This window comes from Cyanistes caeruleus, chromosome 5 (genome assembly GCF_971803275.1).
Source record: "Cyanistes caeruleus chromosome 5, bCyaCae1.hap1.1, whole genome shotgun sequence".
NCBI lineage: Eukaryota > Metazoa > Chordata > Aves > Passeriformes > Paridae > Cyanistes > Cyanistes caeruleus.
This window is the reverse complement of record NC_141705.1, coordinates 26,214,189-26,231,887: the sequence shown is the minus strand read 5'-3', so window position 1 is coordinate 26,231,887 and position 17,699 is coordinate 26,214,189. Positions and strand designations below refer to the sequence as shown.

General features: G+C 39.4%; 1 protein-coding gene across 15 annotated transcripts in view; it reads right to left on the bottom strand.

The window, feature by feature from the left end:
• DCUN1D4 (defective in cullin neddylation 1 domain containing 4) overlaps positions 1 to 16,044 on the bottom strand; it is a 41,338-nt gene extending 25,294 nt beyond the window's left edge. For 2 of the 15 annotated variants that reach the window (XM_023925245.2, XM_086889567.1), the window contains exons 1-3: positions 15,864 to 16,021; positions 6,707 to 6,777; positions 5,735 to 5,774 (exon numbers count right to left, since the gene is read on the bottom strand). Coding sequence is in view for 2 of the 15 variants with exons in the window: in XM_086889565.1 (XP_086745691.1) it covers positions 5,735 to 5,774; positions 6,707 to 6,777; positions 15,690 to 15,807 (229 nt within the window). In the remaining 13 variants the exon portion in view is untranslated. Of the gene's footprint in view, positions 1 to 5,734; positions 5,775 to 6,706; positions 6,778 to 9,410; positions 9,567 to 15,340; positions 15,434 to 15,536 lie in introns of those variants that run through there. The other 13 variants (XM_086889562.1, XM_023925244.2, XM_086889565.1 and 10 more) reach the window with 13 other exon arrangements.
• Between the last annotated feature and the right edge of the window lie 1,655 nt (positions 16,045 to 17,699).

Below are 17,699 nucleotides of genomic sequence, written 5' to 3'. Positions count from 1 at the left end.
TAAAGCTTTTGTGCTAAATATGCCTTCTTTGGTCTGAATTTTATATTAATTTCTATGTATTAAGAAGAAAATTTAATCTCTCTAGTTCAAGAAACACTCTCCAATTCAAAAAATTCTTCCTATATATTTTTTTTTTTAACCCTAAAGCACTCTCCCCATTACTGTCCTTGGAAAGTATGGCCATACACTGTCTTTTTGAAAGAGAATTAAGAGCACTGTAAATTCAAAATTATAATTTAACAAGTCATCAAAAAAACTTACAAGTATTATACTCCATAAACTATTACCACAAAAAAAATCGTAATGGTTGTGTCTGAAGAACATACTTCTAGAAGCACTGCCCAGAATGCATTACAAAATGAAATTAATGACAATAGTATTTATTTTCTTCTCAAAAATATCAAATATATTTGAAACAGATAAGCCAGAGACCATAAAAAACTAACAGTACACCCAATGCATTTTACAAATTAAACAAACTAAGGAACCTGACCTGCTGAACATCATTTGTTCCATCTGATTATGCCTACACATTAATGATACTGAAAAAAACGGTATTCTCATAAGTTACTGAACCTATGACAGTTTATCTTTTAGATCAAATTTCTAAAGACTCTGCCAGTAAGTATTTTTTGAAAGCCTACACAGACTAAAAACACTTAAGATGACAAAAGAACTTAACAGATGGCTAGAAAGAGCCAACAGACTTAAGACACACACTGAACTTCATAAATGAAAACGTGATAGTGAATAACTCTTTTTGGAAAATATGCATTTACTTGAGTATAACCTGTAGCTATCTCATTCCTTTGAGAGCAAATGGATTGTTTTTAATTGCCTTTCTTTTAAAAAAGTAAAAATCCATTTGTGATGGCCACAGGCTTTGGCTGCTGGTAAAACGCAAGAATAAAAAAACACACATCCCCCTCAGCCCCAACAAATTTGTGCAATTTATTGGTCTGTTGAATATGATAAGAAATATGCAAGGCCTCTGTCAAAAAAGAAGCACAGCAAAAGACAAAAATAAAATAAATGAAAGTAAAATAAAACAGTTATAGAATAGAGAAATCATTTTGTCAGACCTGCAACCCCATACAAACCAAAGAATTTAACTCAAGAATTCCTGCTTTGATTCTTTGCCTCCTTAAATGATAGGATATTTTTAAGATCGGTGAACTTGTTGTAAAGTTTTAAACTGATCACAGAATTCACTACAATCCAATTTCTCCAATGAAAAACTTGTACCCTTTTTGGTTTGAATGTATCTAGTTGCAGCTCTCAAACTGACAGAAAGGGGAAGAAAAGAGACAGCTCAGAAATTGAAAAGTGGCTATTAAATGCACACATACACTGCCCTCACACACTGACAGCACACAGACACCAGGTGGACAAACATATTGTAAATGCTTTCAGAGACATAGTATCTTAATAACTGAGGTTAGGAGCAAGTCTTCACTAGGCTTTAGCTGTTGAATACTACTAAAAACTAGTAAACTAAACTACTAAAAACACAGGGTAAGGATTTTAAAACATTTCAAAGCATTTATTTTGCTACTAAAATTGGTGTATTAAATTTGAAGGGCAGTCATAATTTCTGTGTAATAGCAACAGAATATTTCTTTCATTTTCATATAAAGCTAAAAATTATCAGTTAGGGTTTTTTTTTAGTTTGAACTCCAGCAATTTCTTAATTTACAATACAAATCACTAAGTAGCAATATTAACCTTTCCTACATAGAGCTTTCTAATTCTAAATCTAATTTCTAGGTCTAGCAGTGCACAACTGATTTCACTTCCCAAAGGTCTATCTGCAAACAAATATGCAGCTACCTCTGACTACATGCAAATTTGACAGAATTTTACTTACCAAGTGCAGCTTTGCTGATGTGATTATCTTCAAAGTTTCTCACTCCTAGGCCTCAACTCAAGACTGACAGAACCCTCCTAATTCTCACTGGTTTTTTGACACTTGAAGCTAGCATTTGCAAGATAGAGCCTCCAAATGGCTACTGAAGAGACCACCACCAGCCAAAAGTCTGCCGAGTTTAAATGCTGTTTGCCAAACATCCTATTCAATACTTCCAAATTTGCAGGAGACAAAGCTTCCAAAGGGAAGTATCAATTCAAGAGCTAAAATTCACCCTAGGAAATTTAAAACAATATACAAAATAAAACCCACAGGAGAAGGGCAGTCCTAGAATAGCAACAAAACCAGAATAAACAAAAGAAAAAAAAGTCAGTAAAGAAGAGCTCTACAAGCTGTGTCCCTACAGAAATGATTTACAGGCATGGAATTTTCACCCTCTCTAGATAAAGCCTGTGAGGAATCCTGCTCTTCTGATGCTTCAGTAGAAGGATGCTTCAAAGGAAAAATAATTAGAAACTGTGAATGCTGAAGCAATTGGGAAGATTTAGCTGCTCAGTTAATAATGCAACAAAACGACCACAAGCACTGTTAACAATCATCAATTTTCAGACACAAGATGAGAAAACTAAGATACTCATCAAAACATTGAACAACCTGTAATCCTGTTGCAAAAGGAAAAAATCACCTTCTGTGTTGAATTCCACACTACAGAATTGCTCTGGACTCATAAAGGTTTCTTCTGTAATATAACAGAAGAAAACAGCAGAGGCAAAAGTAATTTCTCCCCCTCCAAAACATCAAGAACAGCAATGAAGCCTTTTTTTTGTTGAAGATATTACCTCACTGTTTTAAACAAGCCAGGTTGACAACAGGAAGCATAATTTTAAAGACTTCTCAGTCTGGATAAGTAAATCACAATTTAATTACCAAATCATGACTTTAAGCTATAAACAACCTGCTAGATCTGTAGTTACGACATAAAAACAACCATGTTTTCAAATGTGAGTTTTCCAAATTAATGCATATACATACTAAAAGAAAAATAAATTGTTTACAGAATCTGAATGCCTGCTGTTTTTACACCTACAAACAGGTGAAAAGGCAAAGGCCCATGACATATTTGAAGTCTATTGTATTTTTCAGATAGATATGCATACTGAACAACAGTACATGTAATCATTGTAGGGGACTGGAATTTTGAAACAAGATCAATCTTAGCTCTCAAATCACTGAAGGAATTTTGAAACTACCATTTCCCTATAGCTATTTGATGTTCTAAGGCCTTGTTTCAGAAAGGAAGTTTGGCTAATAGTTAGAAAAGATACAATTTGCTTCAAGTAATTTAAATGTCTAACACATTTTTTGTTAGCTTAGAAACATCTGCTTTGAAGTAAATGAAATATGCATTTAAAAGTTAATATTATTAATAAATATTTACCTAAAACTAAGATTTTTTTAAATAGCTTTTAGAAATCTCAACCAAATTTAGATAAGCATGTATTAAGTTATCCCCAAAAAAAAGTCCACAATGTAATGACAATAATGTAGGAAATGACAATTATGTAGGAAAATGAACAGCAATCTTTAAGAATAAGGCCTAGGCCAGAAGATTCGGTGTTAAATACTTTCATAACTACAAAAAAACTTTATATGAGCTTGGCAACACTCAAACCTTTTGCAATGGTTCTTAACCTGATTTTCAAATGAGTTCTAGTCACAGAAGCTCAAATTCACAGCACTTATGCAGTTCTATAAATTGTGTAACAAAATTAATAGGTCTTGACAACTTCTTACTGAGAAGCAGAAGTTCCAAAAGTTTAGGCACATCGAAATCAAACAATTTGCAAAAGTAACTCTTCATAGATTCACGTGAGTCCCTCCACGTAAATGTTTCATAAGTGTCAAGTCCCATACAAAACAGAAACAGAAGAGCCCACTGCACTACATTCACAATGGCCAAAATACCTCCTTGCATGTTTATTTGTCCTCATATGAGTCAAATCAAACACACATTTCAACTGAGCATGCCTGAAACTTATGCAAATATTTGGGCTTCACCTCTTCTTAAAAGAAGACATAAAATATGACAGGAACATAAGCAATAGTGGAAATAATATATGAAGATGAGGAGGGAACCTGGCATTATCAACCTCTGCTTTGGTTCTCATTTCATATTTATTTCTGGTTTGAAAGGTTCTTTTACAATTATTGCAAAAAATTACACTCTTTAATGGGATTTTGTGCCCCAACTCATTCAACAGGCATGTTTAAACTTTTGAAATAGCTTAATTCAAACAACACAATGCAGGCAATAGGATACCATCTGTGTCAGTATAAAACTGTTCATCAAAGCTAGTAACATGCTCAAGCACCTTCTAATAGAGATAATGAGAGTGCCAAGGCTAATTTCTTGTACTTTATGGCAGAAGTGCTAGGCAAGACAAATTCCAAATAACTCAAGTACATCAACACTTACTGATTAGTGAGAGAAGGGGACTACCTCAATGCTTCACAACAGGTCTCGGTGATTAAGAGTAAACATTTTCATACATGAAATCAGTATGTAGCTGTTTAGTTTATAGCACCTGGGTCACATAGGAGAAAATTCCAAGTCTCCATCATGAGATGACAGAAAACAACAGTTCTAAAATATGGACATCAAAATCCCTGTCTTGATCTGTCAGAACCTCTTTTTCTGAGGCTTTTAATTTGCATGATGAGCTAATTTCAAGTATCAAGTCACTAACCACAGCAAACAAAAGTATTTCAGAGAAGCTTTTTGTGGCTGGGGTAAGAGTTCAAGCATGAAACAGTCACCTTTTGCTGTACAGAGGAGGGTGCATAATCTCTAACTGAGCTCTGTCCAATCCCAAGCAATGCAGTCCTGTACATCTCTCATTACTCCAGGCTAAGAGTGTGCTAGATTTCTACACGTGTGCCAGAAATTTCCAGGAGGAGCTGACAGCTCTCTCCACTTTCCTAAATGCTCAAGGTAACATCAGCAAATATAGCCTTCACCTCAGGATAGTGATAAAGCTGTGAGTTAGACAGTAGGACAGACATGGTCAGTTATAAAGAATAGATCTGCTGAGTGAATGACCAGGGCTTGAAGCCAGTAAATTATTTCCCTCCCTCCTCAGGTATCATGCCTGAAACACAGAAAGGAAAGAAGAAAAATAAATCAAGGAAACTGCCAGCTCACAAGTAAAAGTGCAAAAGGAGGTAACAACTCTTGCAAAACATCAAGTCACAAAGCTCAAATGCTGACAAATCAAGAATGGCGGGAACCTGGTACCAGGCGACTGAGAAGAAGGCCTCAAAAAATTATGACATCTCATTGAACAAAACACAGATGTGAGCTTATAAACAGATACTACTCAGACACTGACTGAAAATCTGCACAAGAAACAGAAATAACCTGCATTAGAATCAGTCAGGAAAAAAGCTGGTTGTTTGGAGCACAGCATTTAAACTCGGTCACAGGCATCACAACAGCCAGAAGACATCTTGCATCTGTTCTGCTCTTACTAAAGCTCTTTCAAGACTCAAAATACTGTAAGAACATGGATATACTGTGGCCCAACAGGTTGAGACCCAGGAGTGAGAGAAGTTTTTCATTAAGTCTTCTAAACTAAGAGATAGTAAATTACAGATACTGCTGAAACCTGTTCAAGTCCTTCATAAATGAATAAATTAAAAGCACAAATACCCATTTTGAAAAAAAAACCAACAAATTAAGCCTGGCACTTGCTTCCTAAAATTCCTTTAGTCCTCTAAAACATCATTTTCAGTTACATTAGAGAGACTTGTTTAATAAATTACATTTAAATTGTTTCAATCTCTTTTTACTGCATCCCTATTAAATACCTGTCTGGTGATCGTCTTGACCAACGTCCTCTGTCAGATTCTGCAAGAAACAGGAATGATGCAGTTAACCAAAATGGTGATCTTTATTCTTCTGTACTAGTTTTAATTTTACTTGACATTAATATTCATCCTAACTACTTAAGGATCATCTATGATTGCAGTCTTTGTATTTTCAGCTCATATTTACCTAAAAAGTTAGCCTTGCAAATTTACCTAAAAAGTTCAAGTAAACTGAATTTGGTATTTTTGAGTTTTTTTCAATCAAAAACATATCAAACTTTTTCAGAGTGGAAGTAACTACCCATTAGCTGGGGAGCTGGCATTATTGTATTGAACAATCCCACCAATAAATGCAGCATTAGAAAGACTGCATTTACCATTTAGCACAGAAATGGCTTTGCTTTAGGATAAACACACATGTTCTAAAGGAAACTGATTAAAAAAACCCCTGAAATCTTGGAAACAAGTTACCCCCTTCCACAGGCAGGGTCTTTTCCACTAAATTTGCAGTGTACACACAGAAGCTGAATCACCTTTCCCAGATACGGTTGCAATAAAACAAATGTAAATGTGCAACACATAAGTAGAATGAGTCTTTAAAAAAACCTTCTTTCACTTTTTGCATGGATGTAAGAGGACAATCAGTATGTTTCCAGAAGAACTGTAGGAAACTGGGTAACTATGATGATTATCATCACTTAATCCCTAATTGTATCCAAGAAAGCTGCTTGTAGGGAGGCAACATCTAAATCCAACATTCAAACAAAGCTCAAACTCCACTCTGACCTCTGGAGTATAATCTTTCACCTTTCACTTATACTGCTTATCTCTTCACCAATTGAAACCCAACAGCCTTTCATACAACAAGGCAGTTATAATTTTTAGAAGTGTAATCACTTAATGATTTCAATCATTAAATATTCTGGACCAAAGCCCTAGCTATTCTACTAAGAGAAAATGGCAAGTCATTACCAGCCTATTGAGGGTGTGGTAAATCTTGTGAATATTTGCCAGTGTTGATAGATGAGAATTCAGTTGAAAATCTAGAGGGGGGGGAAAAGAAAAAGATTTTAAACTTCTGGTTTCCAGATGCAGCAGTCATGACCTTCCTATATTCTGGCTATTTAATAAAATTATCACAAAACTATAAAATAAAAGTCATCTCAATACTTTTTCAGCACTGACATTTTCAACACTTGAGTAGAATAACTGAAATCTGCAAAAAGATATCCTACATATGCATTTTTCTTAAGGCATGGATGACCCTCAGTAGAAGTACAGCCAACTATAGCTGAATAAAAAAAAAATACAACTTTTTTTTCCTTTACTTTGGGAATCATTATAACTTACATGTTACCCAGTCCTTCTGTTTAATCTATTCCAAAACCAAGTACCATGGAACATTCTAAAATCATTAATAAAAATCCTAATTCTTAAAAAATCTGATTTTATTAATACGCATGTACTCGCCTTTACACTAATTTCCCTGCAAAAATAAGTGACTAGAATATACTTGCACATTTGAAACATAGCTTTTTAATAAGAAACCAAAGGTCACAATGCAGCAGCTGTGAAGACAAAAGCCAAAAATCCTGATAATAAAATATTCTGACACTTCTTGAAAGAAGCCATAGCATGGATGTTAATTTTTGCTTCCACGCTCCAAATATAAAACACTTGAGTTTGCTTCATTTGCTAAAGAGCAACAAACTAATTTTTCTCTATTCTTTTCAATTCCCTATTTTTGCTAGGAATGTGGCAAGAACAAAACTGGAAAGTAAGTAATTTACAAAAGAACAGCTGAGATCCAGCCAGACAGCAGGCAAACCAAGAAGAATCTCAGAATCTGAACACAAACCAGTCGAGAGGGTTTAAAGACAGCCAACTACTGTAGAGCATCTCCATTCAAACTAAAAATAAATTAGCTACCACACTAGAACTCCTGTGCCAAAACACTCTAGAGAAATATACCGTATTCTAAGCAAACCTCTTCTCTACGTGAAAAGCTTCTGCATGTGCCTAGTGTCACTACCCAGCTAATGCACTAAAGCATTTCTAATGAGACATATAATTTGGCTTTGCCCAGGAGCTGATGCAAGATGCAAGTAAGGTCAAAAGCATAATTCCCTTATTTCCATCCAGAGCATTTCAAAGAAGTGCTCTCAAGATACATTTAAGACGACCCAGATAAACAAGAGTCATCATTAAACATCTGACTGCCAAGTCAGTGAAACACACTGCTATGAAGTTAACAAGTTGATCTGAAAAACTGCCTGCTCTAAGTGTATTTGTTACACACATCACTGTGGAATTCTCTTGTCACAGTGAATTAAAAAAAAAAATAATCAAAAGACACTTTTAGGAATCATACATTTCATTCATTATGTTAGCCAGCAGATCATTTAATTAATTGCTACCTATTTCTTAACATGCTGTCCCCAATCCACCGCAGCAATACAATTGCTCTAAGTCAGAAGTACCAGAGATGGAATTTCCAATTTTAGCTAACCTTATATACACAAAGATCATCCAAATCCTCTTACCAAGCTACAATAGGAAGGCCTTGAACCTTGAACAAGGTGCTAGAGTTTTTCCTGTGTTAAGTGCTCAATAAAGCCCCATTTTTGCTAGTCCAACAATACTAAGCAGAACTATTCTGCATGAAAAAAATAATCCTGAGTTTCTTAGCCACATTAATAGATAAGACTTGATTTGTTAACTGGTAGATCAGACTAAACTTTCTGGAATATGAATTTTACAGTTTCCCTTGTTGCTTAGCCTGAAATCTACGAAGAACATAAGTCATTAGAGAAACCAGAAGTATCTAGAGGTAAGAAGCTGAGAACACTAAGCAAATATTTATTTATTCTAATCCAATATTAACTTTAGATAGCACTCTTAAAAATGTTAGAAAAATATTCTAAAATTACAAATATATATATAGGTATCACCTTTGAAACAAAACATTCCTAGGCACTTTAAAACAGTTCATGCCAGTATGTTGTACATGTCCACTGGAAATATCCATACAATTTTAAGCTGCTGCTTCAGAAAGAGGTTACATAATTATGATGGACTTAGCAGGATTATACACATATATTTTCCAGTTATTATACAAGAAATATCACACCATACACAGTATGAATATAGAGGACCGGAGTCCAATGTTTTCTTTCTTTCAAGGAGGAGCTTGCACAGTGTAGGGATATTACCTAAAACTGAAAACAGGTTTCTTCCACAGTTATAAAAGCAAATGCAAGCAGCATCCATTAAATCAGGGAAGTTAAATTACAGCTCAAGTTATTCTCTAAATTGGTCAGTGGGTCAATGATTGCTTTATTTATTTTTCAAGAATAATACACAAAGTATCCTATGCCACTGTGAAAAAGCCTATTTTGAAAAAATTTTTTTTTAGAAACAAAATCCAAAAAATAACACCTCCCATGCTCAAATAATACTATCTGGGAAATTAGCAAAAATAGCACTGATCAACAGTGGTCAAGATGGCAAGTAGTTGGACAGCTAGCTGCAACTGTATTCTTCAGGAACACCTCTCCCTTCCACCTCCCAAACTTTCCACACATGCTTACACAGCCTCCAAAATTATGCCTGCTGATCCCCTTGGTCAGCCCACTACACTTGGGATCTTATCCACAAAATAAATAAACAAACAAACCCTGCCGGCCCAGTGCTCTGAATCAGATCACCAAGGAGCTGCAACACCAACTGAGTTAGAGGAAGAAACAGGAAAGGTCTTCTGAAGTGGGAGCACAACAGTCTCTTGTGGCAGCAGCAATGTGTTGTGTTAATCCACCCATCCATCCCAGCGCCACTAGGAGAGGAGCGATACATCACATGAAGCTACACACTCAACAGCCAGTTGTATGAGCTTTACATGAATAACACCATCATGTGTGAAGCTGGTTTTCACCTGAAGACAAGAGTTTCAAAGCACGTGAATTGGTCGGAATTTTTTTTTCCTACAGAAACTGCAACCAGCTCTGGGGCCCTCAGCACAGGAAAGACATGGACCTGCTGGAGCAAGGTCACAAAGGCAACTGGAGGAATGGAACACCTCTCCTATGAAAAAAGGCTGAGAGCTAGGGTTGTTCAGTGGGGAGAACAAAAGACTCGAGAGAGGTCGTTTAGCACTTTAAGTGCACTTAGAGTACTTGAAGGGGACTTTCAAGAAAGAGAGAGGGACCTTCCAGAAGAGCACACAGTGACAGGACAAGGAGGAATGGCTTCAAACTGAGAGTAGGTTTAGATTAGATATTAATAAGAAATTCTTACTGTGAGGGTAAAAACCTTGGCAGAGGTTGCCCAAAGAAGCTGTGGCTGCCCTAAGCCTGAAGTGTGATGCTGGATGGGGCTCTGAGCAACCTGGTCATGGTGGAAGATATCCATGCCCATGGCAGGGGCATTGGAGCTAGATTATCTTTCAGGTCTATTCCAATTCAAGCCCATTCTACGATTCTGACATACCACACAGTTTATTGACCTCAATTCAGAAGAAGGAAACCTGCTTCTTTTATAAATACTGAAAGATGATATGTGGAAAGCTTGCTATGACTTTAAGGGTGTATGTCAAACAAGCATACATATTTTGTTGATTAAACTATTTTTCATGCAGAAGGTAGCTGATCTTCAGTGAGGTCTGAAGCAATGAAAATTCCATATGGTATTAAAATATTTTGCAGTAATTCAGAATGTAATGGCTAAAAAAAAAAAAAAGAAAGAGTACCTGCCTGAACAAAATCTTTAACTTAGTTGCTGCCGTGGAAATTTAAAGCTTGGACAAAACACACTACAGAGTACAGTACAAGCTATTAAAAACCTAGTAAAAAATTAACAATAGTAGTAAACAAGAGATCAGCTGACTCCAAGTTTCCTTTAAAAGCTTCTCATTTTTTTAAGCAAATTGAAAACCTGTACAAAATCTCACTTTAACAGTAAGTTTAAAAAAAGTTATCCTTAATAGATATGCTATATATACAATATTAAAATTTAAATATAGAAAATAGCAGTAGTAATAACATAATAGTAATTCTTATTGCTGCTTAGATACACTGGTAAACTCAGAAAAAAAATAAGAGAAAACACACATCAGGAAAAATCATACCTAAAAATTAAAATAGCATGCTTAGGCAATTTAATTGCTTTCCTTGCTTTCAAGTAATAGAGCTAGGAAAAAACTTGTAGTAGTACTGGCAGTAATAGTTTGAAGTTCTGTTGCCTTCTTTAGCTTTAAATAAACTTTACTTGTTCAAAAAAGAATAATTTGATATTCTATGAAATATACTATTTTATGTTCTGTATTCTACTTACATAATTACATAATTATCCTAACAGCAATACAATTTATATTGATGAATTGATTAATAAACTTAGAAGTTCAGATCTGAAACCTACATTTGTTGAAAGCCTTCAACACTTACATTCAGAAAGCAAAGTTTTTGTATTCATTACTAAATACAGAAGGCAAAAGAAAAACATACATCAGTCTTATTTACACAAAAAACTTAACAACACATCTGAAGACTGAGAACCCCAAACTTCAGCACAGAGAAGAGCTGACTCTGAATTCCTGTTAAAGGCAGGATTAAAAATCTATTTTCAATGTGTCTGAAGCTGTATCCCTGCAGGCCGTGACATCCTATACCAGGGCCAACCTGCAGAAGAATCCTTTCCCCCAGTCCATCATGTGAAAACAAGCCTTGGGTCAAGGGAGGCAGAGAACAGGCTGGAAAAGCAGGCTCTCTCTTGATTTGGTGTGGTCAAATAAAGGGCATGATTCAGAAAGTAAGGAAAACAGAAGTGAATTCCAGCTTGGAAAGTAAGGACATGCAATTAGATGGGACGACCCAATCTATGTCGAGGAGCGTCGAGGAGCATCAGGACCTAGCCATTAAAGCTAAAGACACAACACTGCAGAATGTTTCTCCTGCCCACCTGCACACAGAACTGCACCAAGCTCAGAGCTACTGCTGACACTGGTGGTATCCAAAACCCACAGTTGAAAATTTGTGTACATTTTCCAAACACAACAGTGTAAAATGTTCTGAAGCAAAACACAGATTGACTTAAGCTAGTAAATAAAAAACCCTACAGAAAGCCCAAACCCAAGCAACAAAATATAGTAGGAGTTACTACATGCACTTTAAAATCATTTAAAGGTAAACATTCAGATTCAACTCTTAACATTTGGTATTACTGCTCAGAATGACTACTGCAACAAAATATCCTTAAGATCGCTGCATGCTACATAGATAGGAAAAAAACATAATTCTTTTTTGCTCCCACATGAACAAATCTTTATTCTACCTAGGTGTTTCAGGAGTACCCTAATCTGAAGACTTGTTTACAAAAAGAGCCACAGCAGTTTAAAGTCAATTTAGAATTTCAGAGCAATTTAAGCACTGCAAAATTTGTGTAACTGCTACTTGAGTTTGAATACATTTCCATTTACCTTAAATTGATTGAACTAATAAGAGCTAGGCTCATTCTCCTATACTAACACACAGGATAAAATACTCTGCACAACTGGCTCATGGCCGGATTTGGGTTTGCTTGGGTAGGGATGATTTTGGTTAGGTGTTTGGTGCTATATAGCAAAGACCTAACACAAAGTGGGTTTCTGGTGCAAAACATCAGATTCTGTTGATGAAAAGTGTTCATCCAGTCTAACACTTATTCCACCATCAGATTAATTCAAACAAGTGCCAGTGAGCTAGTTTTGCATCATTAGCTGCCTTGACCTGAGAGCTGTTTGCAAGCATTACTCTTAACTTCATGCTCAGTGTCATCTGGCATCCTACAAAGGCCATAAAGCTAATGCAAACGTTTTACCTTGTGCTCTAGCTAATTCAGCAGAAACGCAACCCTGTCAAACACACACTACTGGGGTATCCAGCACCATGCACATCTGGTATGCATCACGATGGAGCTGCAACAGCCTATGAACAGCTATGCCAGTCAAAAGCATTACAGTCCCAGCTGCTTGCTTCTTCCTCCCAAAATCTACTGACCCCACAGCTCTGCCAGCCATGGCCACTTCAGACAAGGAATCGGTTTAGACAACTTAAGCAAGAGCTAACCCAGGTACATTTATTTGACTGAGTGGATTAGAGAGTGCTCCTACAAACCACTCTACCAACAGAGCAATTGAAGCAGTAATCTACAGCTAATGAGCAATAATGAGTATCTGCAGCAAACAGTCCCACAGTCTACGCAGCCACACATCGGCATCAAGTATGTGACACCAATCAGTTCCCCAGGACAAGCTAAAGCCTTGTAGCTCTAAATATATATATATATATGTATCTATGTATATAACCATCTATATACACATAATTTTACATTTAAATACACATGCCCCTCATGAATGAGCTGTTAGTGTTTCTATCTCTTTCTGAGCCAAAAGTAATAATTCTGTTTAACGTCAGATCATTATTCTAAATAAATCAATTTAATTGGACAGTACAACAAAAATGCTGGCACATTTAAATTAAGGGTTCTGCTTCAAGCCTCTGTTAGTAGTCTTACTTACTGTATAAGAAATAACCACACTATTAAATGCTCTAATATTTAAATTGCATACAAGAGTTGAACACTTTCACAGGATGTACTGTACTTCCTAGTGCTATGCTTTTTGGCAAGCACAAGACAGACAAATTAAGCAAGTTATCTTCTTCTGCTTGAAGACACAAACAAAACTAGGAACCAATGCTTTGAGAAAACCCAGTCTTTGCTTTCAATACCTGCAAAGAAAGTGTGGGAGGAGGGAAATTAAAGAAAACACAGGATTAATAATTCACTAAGAGCACAAAAAGTACTCAGACAAAAATAAATTTAAATAAAGTGCTGCAATTACACAAGTAAGAGTTCACCCTGTTAAAACAGAATGAAGAAAAGCAGTAAGAAAACATTTTACCTGCCTAATTCAACCTACTGCATAGTCTTGTACAGAGAAGCTTTTCCAATTACAGCTGCAACAAACTTTTAAGCAAACATCTTCAAAAGAAAAAAGGAAAGTTGATTTCCTCGTATAATGTGAAAAATGTGTATTCAGAAAATAAAACTGAGACTGAACAAAAATGTATTAATGGAGTTTGTATCATAAGAACAGATGAAGATCTAAGAACAATCAAAAAGGTGGCTCAAAAATAAACCTTCAGTCTGCCATAGAGGCTGCCATAACCCAGCTTCTGTATGGGCAAAGCTATGCTATAAACACTTCTTGCTTCAAGCATTTAGATCAATGAAAAAAACCCTACCACTACGAAGCTACAGATAATGAAATTAGCTAATTTAGGGAAACATAGGTATTTAAAATAACAGACATTCAAGCAAAAAAAAAATAAATACAAATTTGAGGTGTAAGATTTGATCACTCCACAGCACATTTTTAATGAAAAGCCAGTAACACCGAATGCTGAGGAAGAATAATCTTCCTATTTTCTGCAGACAAGTTAGAATTCTTTAAAAAATTTAAATCACTATGGAGTCTGAACATCCTACAAGAGGGAGCCTTAGAATATTTGTAACTGTAACTCACACGTGTATATAATGAGGACCTGCATTTTTTTTTTGGACAGGGCACATGACAAAAGACACTGAACAGAAGGCATGTCCTAGAATAATTACCCTTCTATTTCTAATATGAGACAATTATTTTTGCTTTAATGGCAGCATTTACCACCAACACATAATGATCCTTAAATGTAAATGTAAAATAAACCAGAACCACTAAAAAATTATATAATCTTATGAGTTAGAGCCTTCACCAGGCTGCCCCTCTACGACATCTCATTTTGAGAGACACATAAGGATTCAAGAAAATCCAGGCATTATGCAGCATTTCTTCCCACCACTGCTTTCAGGACTTTGTCCAAAAGTGAGACCATCATTAATTAACGCACGACCAAAGCATCAATTTTCATTATCTTTCCCACAACCACAAGCAAGTTCTACAGTAATAAGGCATCTCAGAGCTGCAACTCCTTTCGCAGTGAAAACACGTTCCTGGGAGACTTCACAGGGACATCGCTGTGGCAGGACAGCTTCGTGCCCGGGAGGACAGCCTGGTCTCTCCAGAGGATGCGGACGGTGCCTATCTCTGAACCCCGGCCACCCCACGGCCACGCAGATGCATGACCCCCCGCGCCATGCAACCCATATACAGCAGGCGGTGCCTGCTGCTCGGAACGCAGAGAAACTACTGCGGAGACAAAGCCCTCACTACGCTCCTCCAAAACAGGCGGCGCGGTGCCCCCGCGCTCCCCAGGGCGGGCGGGTCCGGCCGAGGGTCCGCGGGGCGGGGGCGGCACACCGAGTCGCCGCACGGCCCGCTGGGATTTGTAGTCCGCCCCGCCGCCTCTCGCTACCCCGTTGCGTGGGGCCGCAGCCGCAGGGACTCCACCTCCCACCATGCGCCGCGGCTCCAGTCCCCCGCACAAGCAACCCGGTTCTCCCGCACCGACCCGGCGGAACCCGCTGAATTCACCACCTCCCATCTTCCCCTACACACGCAGCTCCGCAGCCCGCGCTCCCCTCGGCAGTCCCGGCTCTCTCACAGCCGGCCACGAGGGCCGGCCGGAGCCTCACCCGCTCGCCGGCTGGGTCGGGCGAACTGCGTCACACCCTCCGAGCGCCCCTGGCCCTCTCCGGTGCGGCTGCTCCCGCCCGCTCCCGCCCCCGCCCCCCGGGGGAGGGCGCCGAGGGCCGTGGGGCTCCCGCTGTCCCCGCGGGGGCCCCACCGCCAGGCACGCACACACCGCCCCGCTCCGCAGCGGTCCCGCACCCGCGGGCCTGAACGCTTCCCCGGCATCGGGAGTCCCGGTGGCGCGTTCGGCCAAGCCTCACGGGTCAGAGGCAAGAGAAACCGCCCCCAGCCGGGCGGTTCTTTTGGCCAAGCAGCGGGGCGGGCGGCGGGCCCGGCCTCGGCGCTACTCACTGACAGCGGCGGCATCCGAGTGCATTTTCGTGCAGCGCTGCACACGCCGCCGGCCCGGCCCGGCTCCTGCCCTGCTCCCAATCCAGAGCCTGGGCACGGACACCCCCGCCCCGCCCATTGCCCGCGCCCATTGGTTCGGGCTGCCGGGGGACGCGGCGAATTCCGCCCTCTTACTGGGTGACGCTCCTGCCACTCTGCCCCCGCCTGCCCCGCACCACCGCCCCGGCCTCCCATTGGGCAGAAGGCTGAGGCGGCCACGCCTCCCTCCGCTCTGACTGGGCTCTGGCGCTGCCACTTTTTCCCGGCCTTTAAAGCGCGTGCAAAGAACACCACTTTGTGTCACCCGCGGCGCTGATTGGCTATGGGGGACAAATGGCCACGCCCATATACCGATACGATTGGCTGATCTTGGAAGGGGCGTGACCTCGGGGCTGCCCCGCCCTTCAGGGTCTGCGGGCGGGCAGGGAGTGCCCGGGCCGGGGTAGGGGGTGGTGTACTGCGGCACTTTTTTGTTGCTCCGTGATCCCCACACGGTGTGGCGAAAACACCGGCTAGTCTAGGAAGATTTCCTTATTTCTTCCATCTCCCTCTTCCAAAGGAGAACAAATGGCAAGCTGCCACCGCCAGCCGAACGCATACAAGTGTCAGGTCAATGTTACAGCAGCGGCAGGATGGGCGGTGGGGAAACCTGGGGCCAAGAGTGCTCCTTGCGGGACCATGCCAGCGGCTCATGGCCCTAGGTATTGTTCTCGATCCTGGAAATCTAGCGCGTGGAGCCAGCCTCCTTTCCCTCTCCTTGCACAAAGAGGTCGCCATCCCTGAGCCGGGGGAGGAAGACAGCCGGCAGGTCATTGCTGCTTAGCATGCGAGCTCGGCATCCCGTGTCGTTGCAGGGATAAATGCCGTCCCTGGCAGTACCCGGTCCTGAAACACAGATGCGAGGAGACTGCTAGAGCAGCGTCTGTGCACAGTCGAGAATTATAAAGACAGAACTGAGTCATGGAAAAAACCCTTCCGCTAAGAGGTTAAGTTAAAAGAAAGTCAAGGACTATGAAGCTGAGTGCCAGAAGTAGTGAAGTAGTGCCAGATTTAAGGTAAATGTCCCTTTGGAGTAATGCATTAATATGCAGTCCTGAATTAACTGATCACAGGCCTATTTGTGTTTCTTTGGGTTTTTTGTAAGATTTGCCTTGCTCAGTGAGTCAGAATGTGGAAGTGCAGATGATTTATTTTGCTTATGTTTTCCACTGCCTGATTTAAAAAGAGGATGGAGTCCACAAGAAAATTAATCCACTTTTCAAAAGTCATGTACTAAAACCCACATCAGAGCAATGAAAGCATGCATTATTTGAAATTCTTACTTACGAACTCGTTGAAATTATTCCTATAGAACTTCCTGCCTCTACCTCAGGATATTTTCACCATCTTTTCTTTAGCTCAGCTGGTTGGTGTTAATAACACTAAGGTTGGAGTTCAGTCTCTGTATGAACCATTTACTTGAGACCTGGACTCAGTGATCCTTGTGGGCCCCTTCCAATTCAGAATATTCTATGATTCAATGAAACCTCTGCAAAAAAAATAATAATTATAAAGCAATGCAAGTATTAAGCTAGGTTTCACTTCTTTGGTAGTTCTATAACCTCCCACATGCCAGACATTCACATTAGTATGTGTCATCCCAAGTTCTTATACCCAATAGGGGCACCAATGAGTAGCAGTTCATCTGATCTAACTCTGGTTTAAGAGGAACAATTCCTTTAGGGGTGTCTGTTTGTTCACTTGACCATAAAAAGCATGCAGGCTGCTAGTTCAGAATAAAAATGTATTCAAAAATAAAACTTCTTCCATGCTTTACAAAGTTGTAAATTGATACAAAGAAAGGTGCCACAGAAAAACCCTTTTTGGTTATATCTGAAGACAGAAAAGTTTATACTTTCCCCCCTTTTATATTAGTCTAAAATTAAAGATGCAACTTGGCCTTAAAAATATTTCCTTAGACTACAGCTTCTG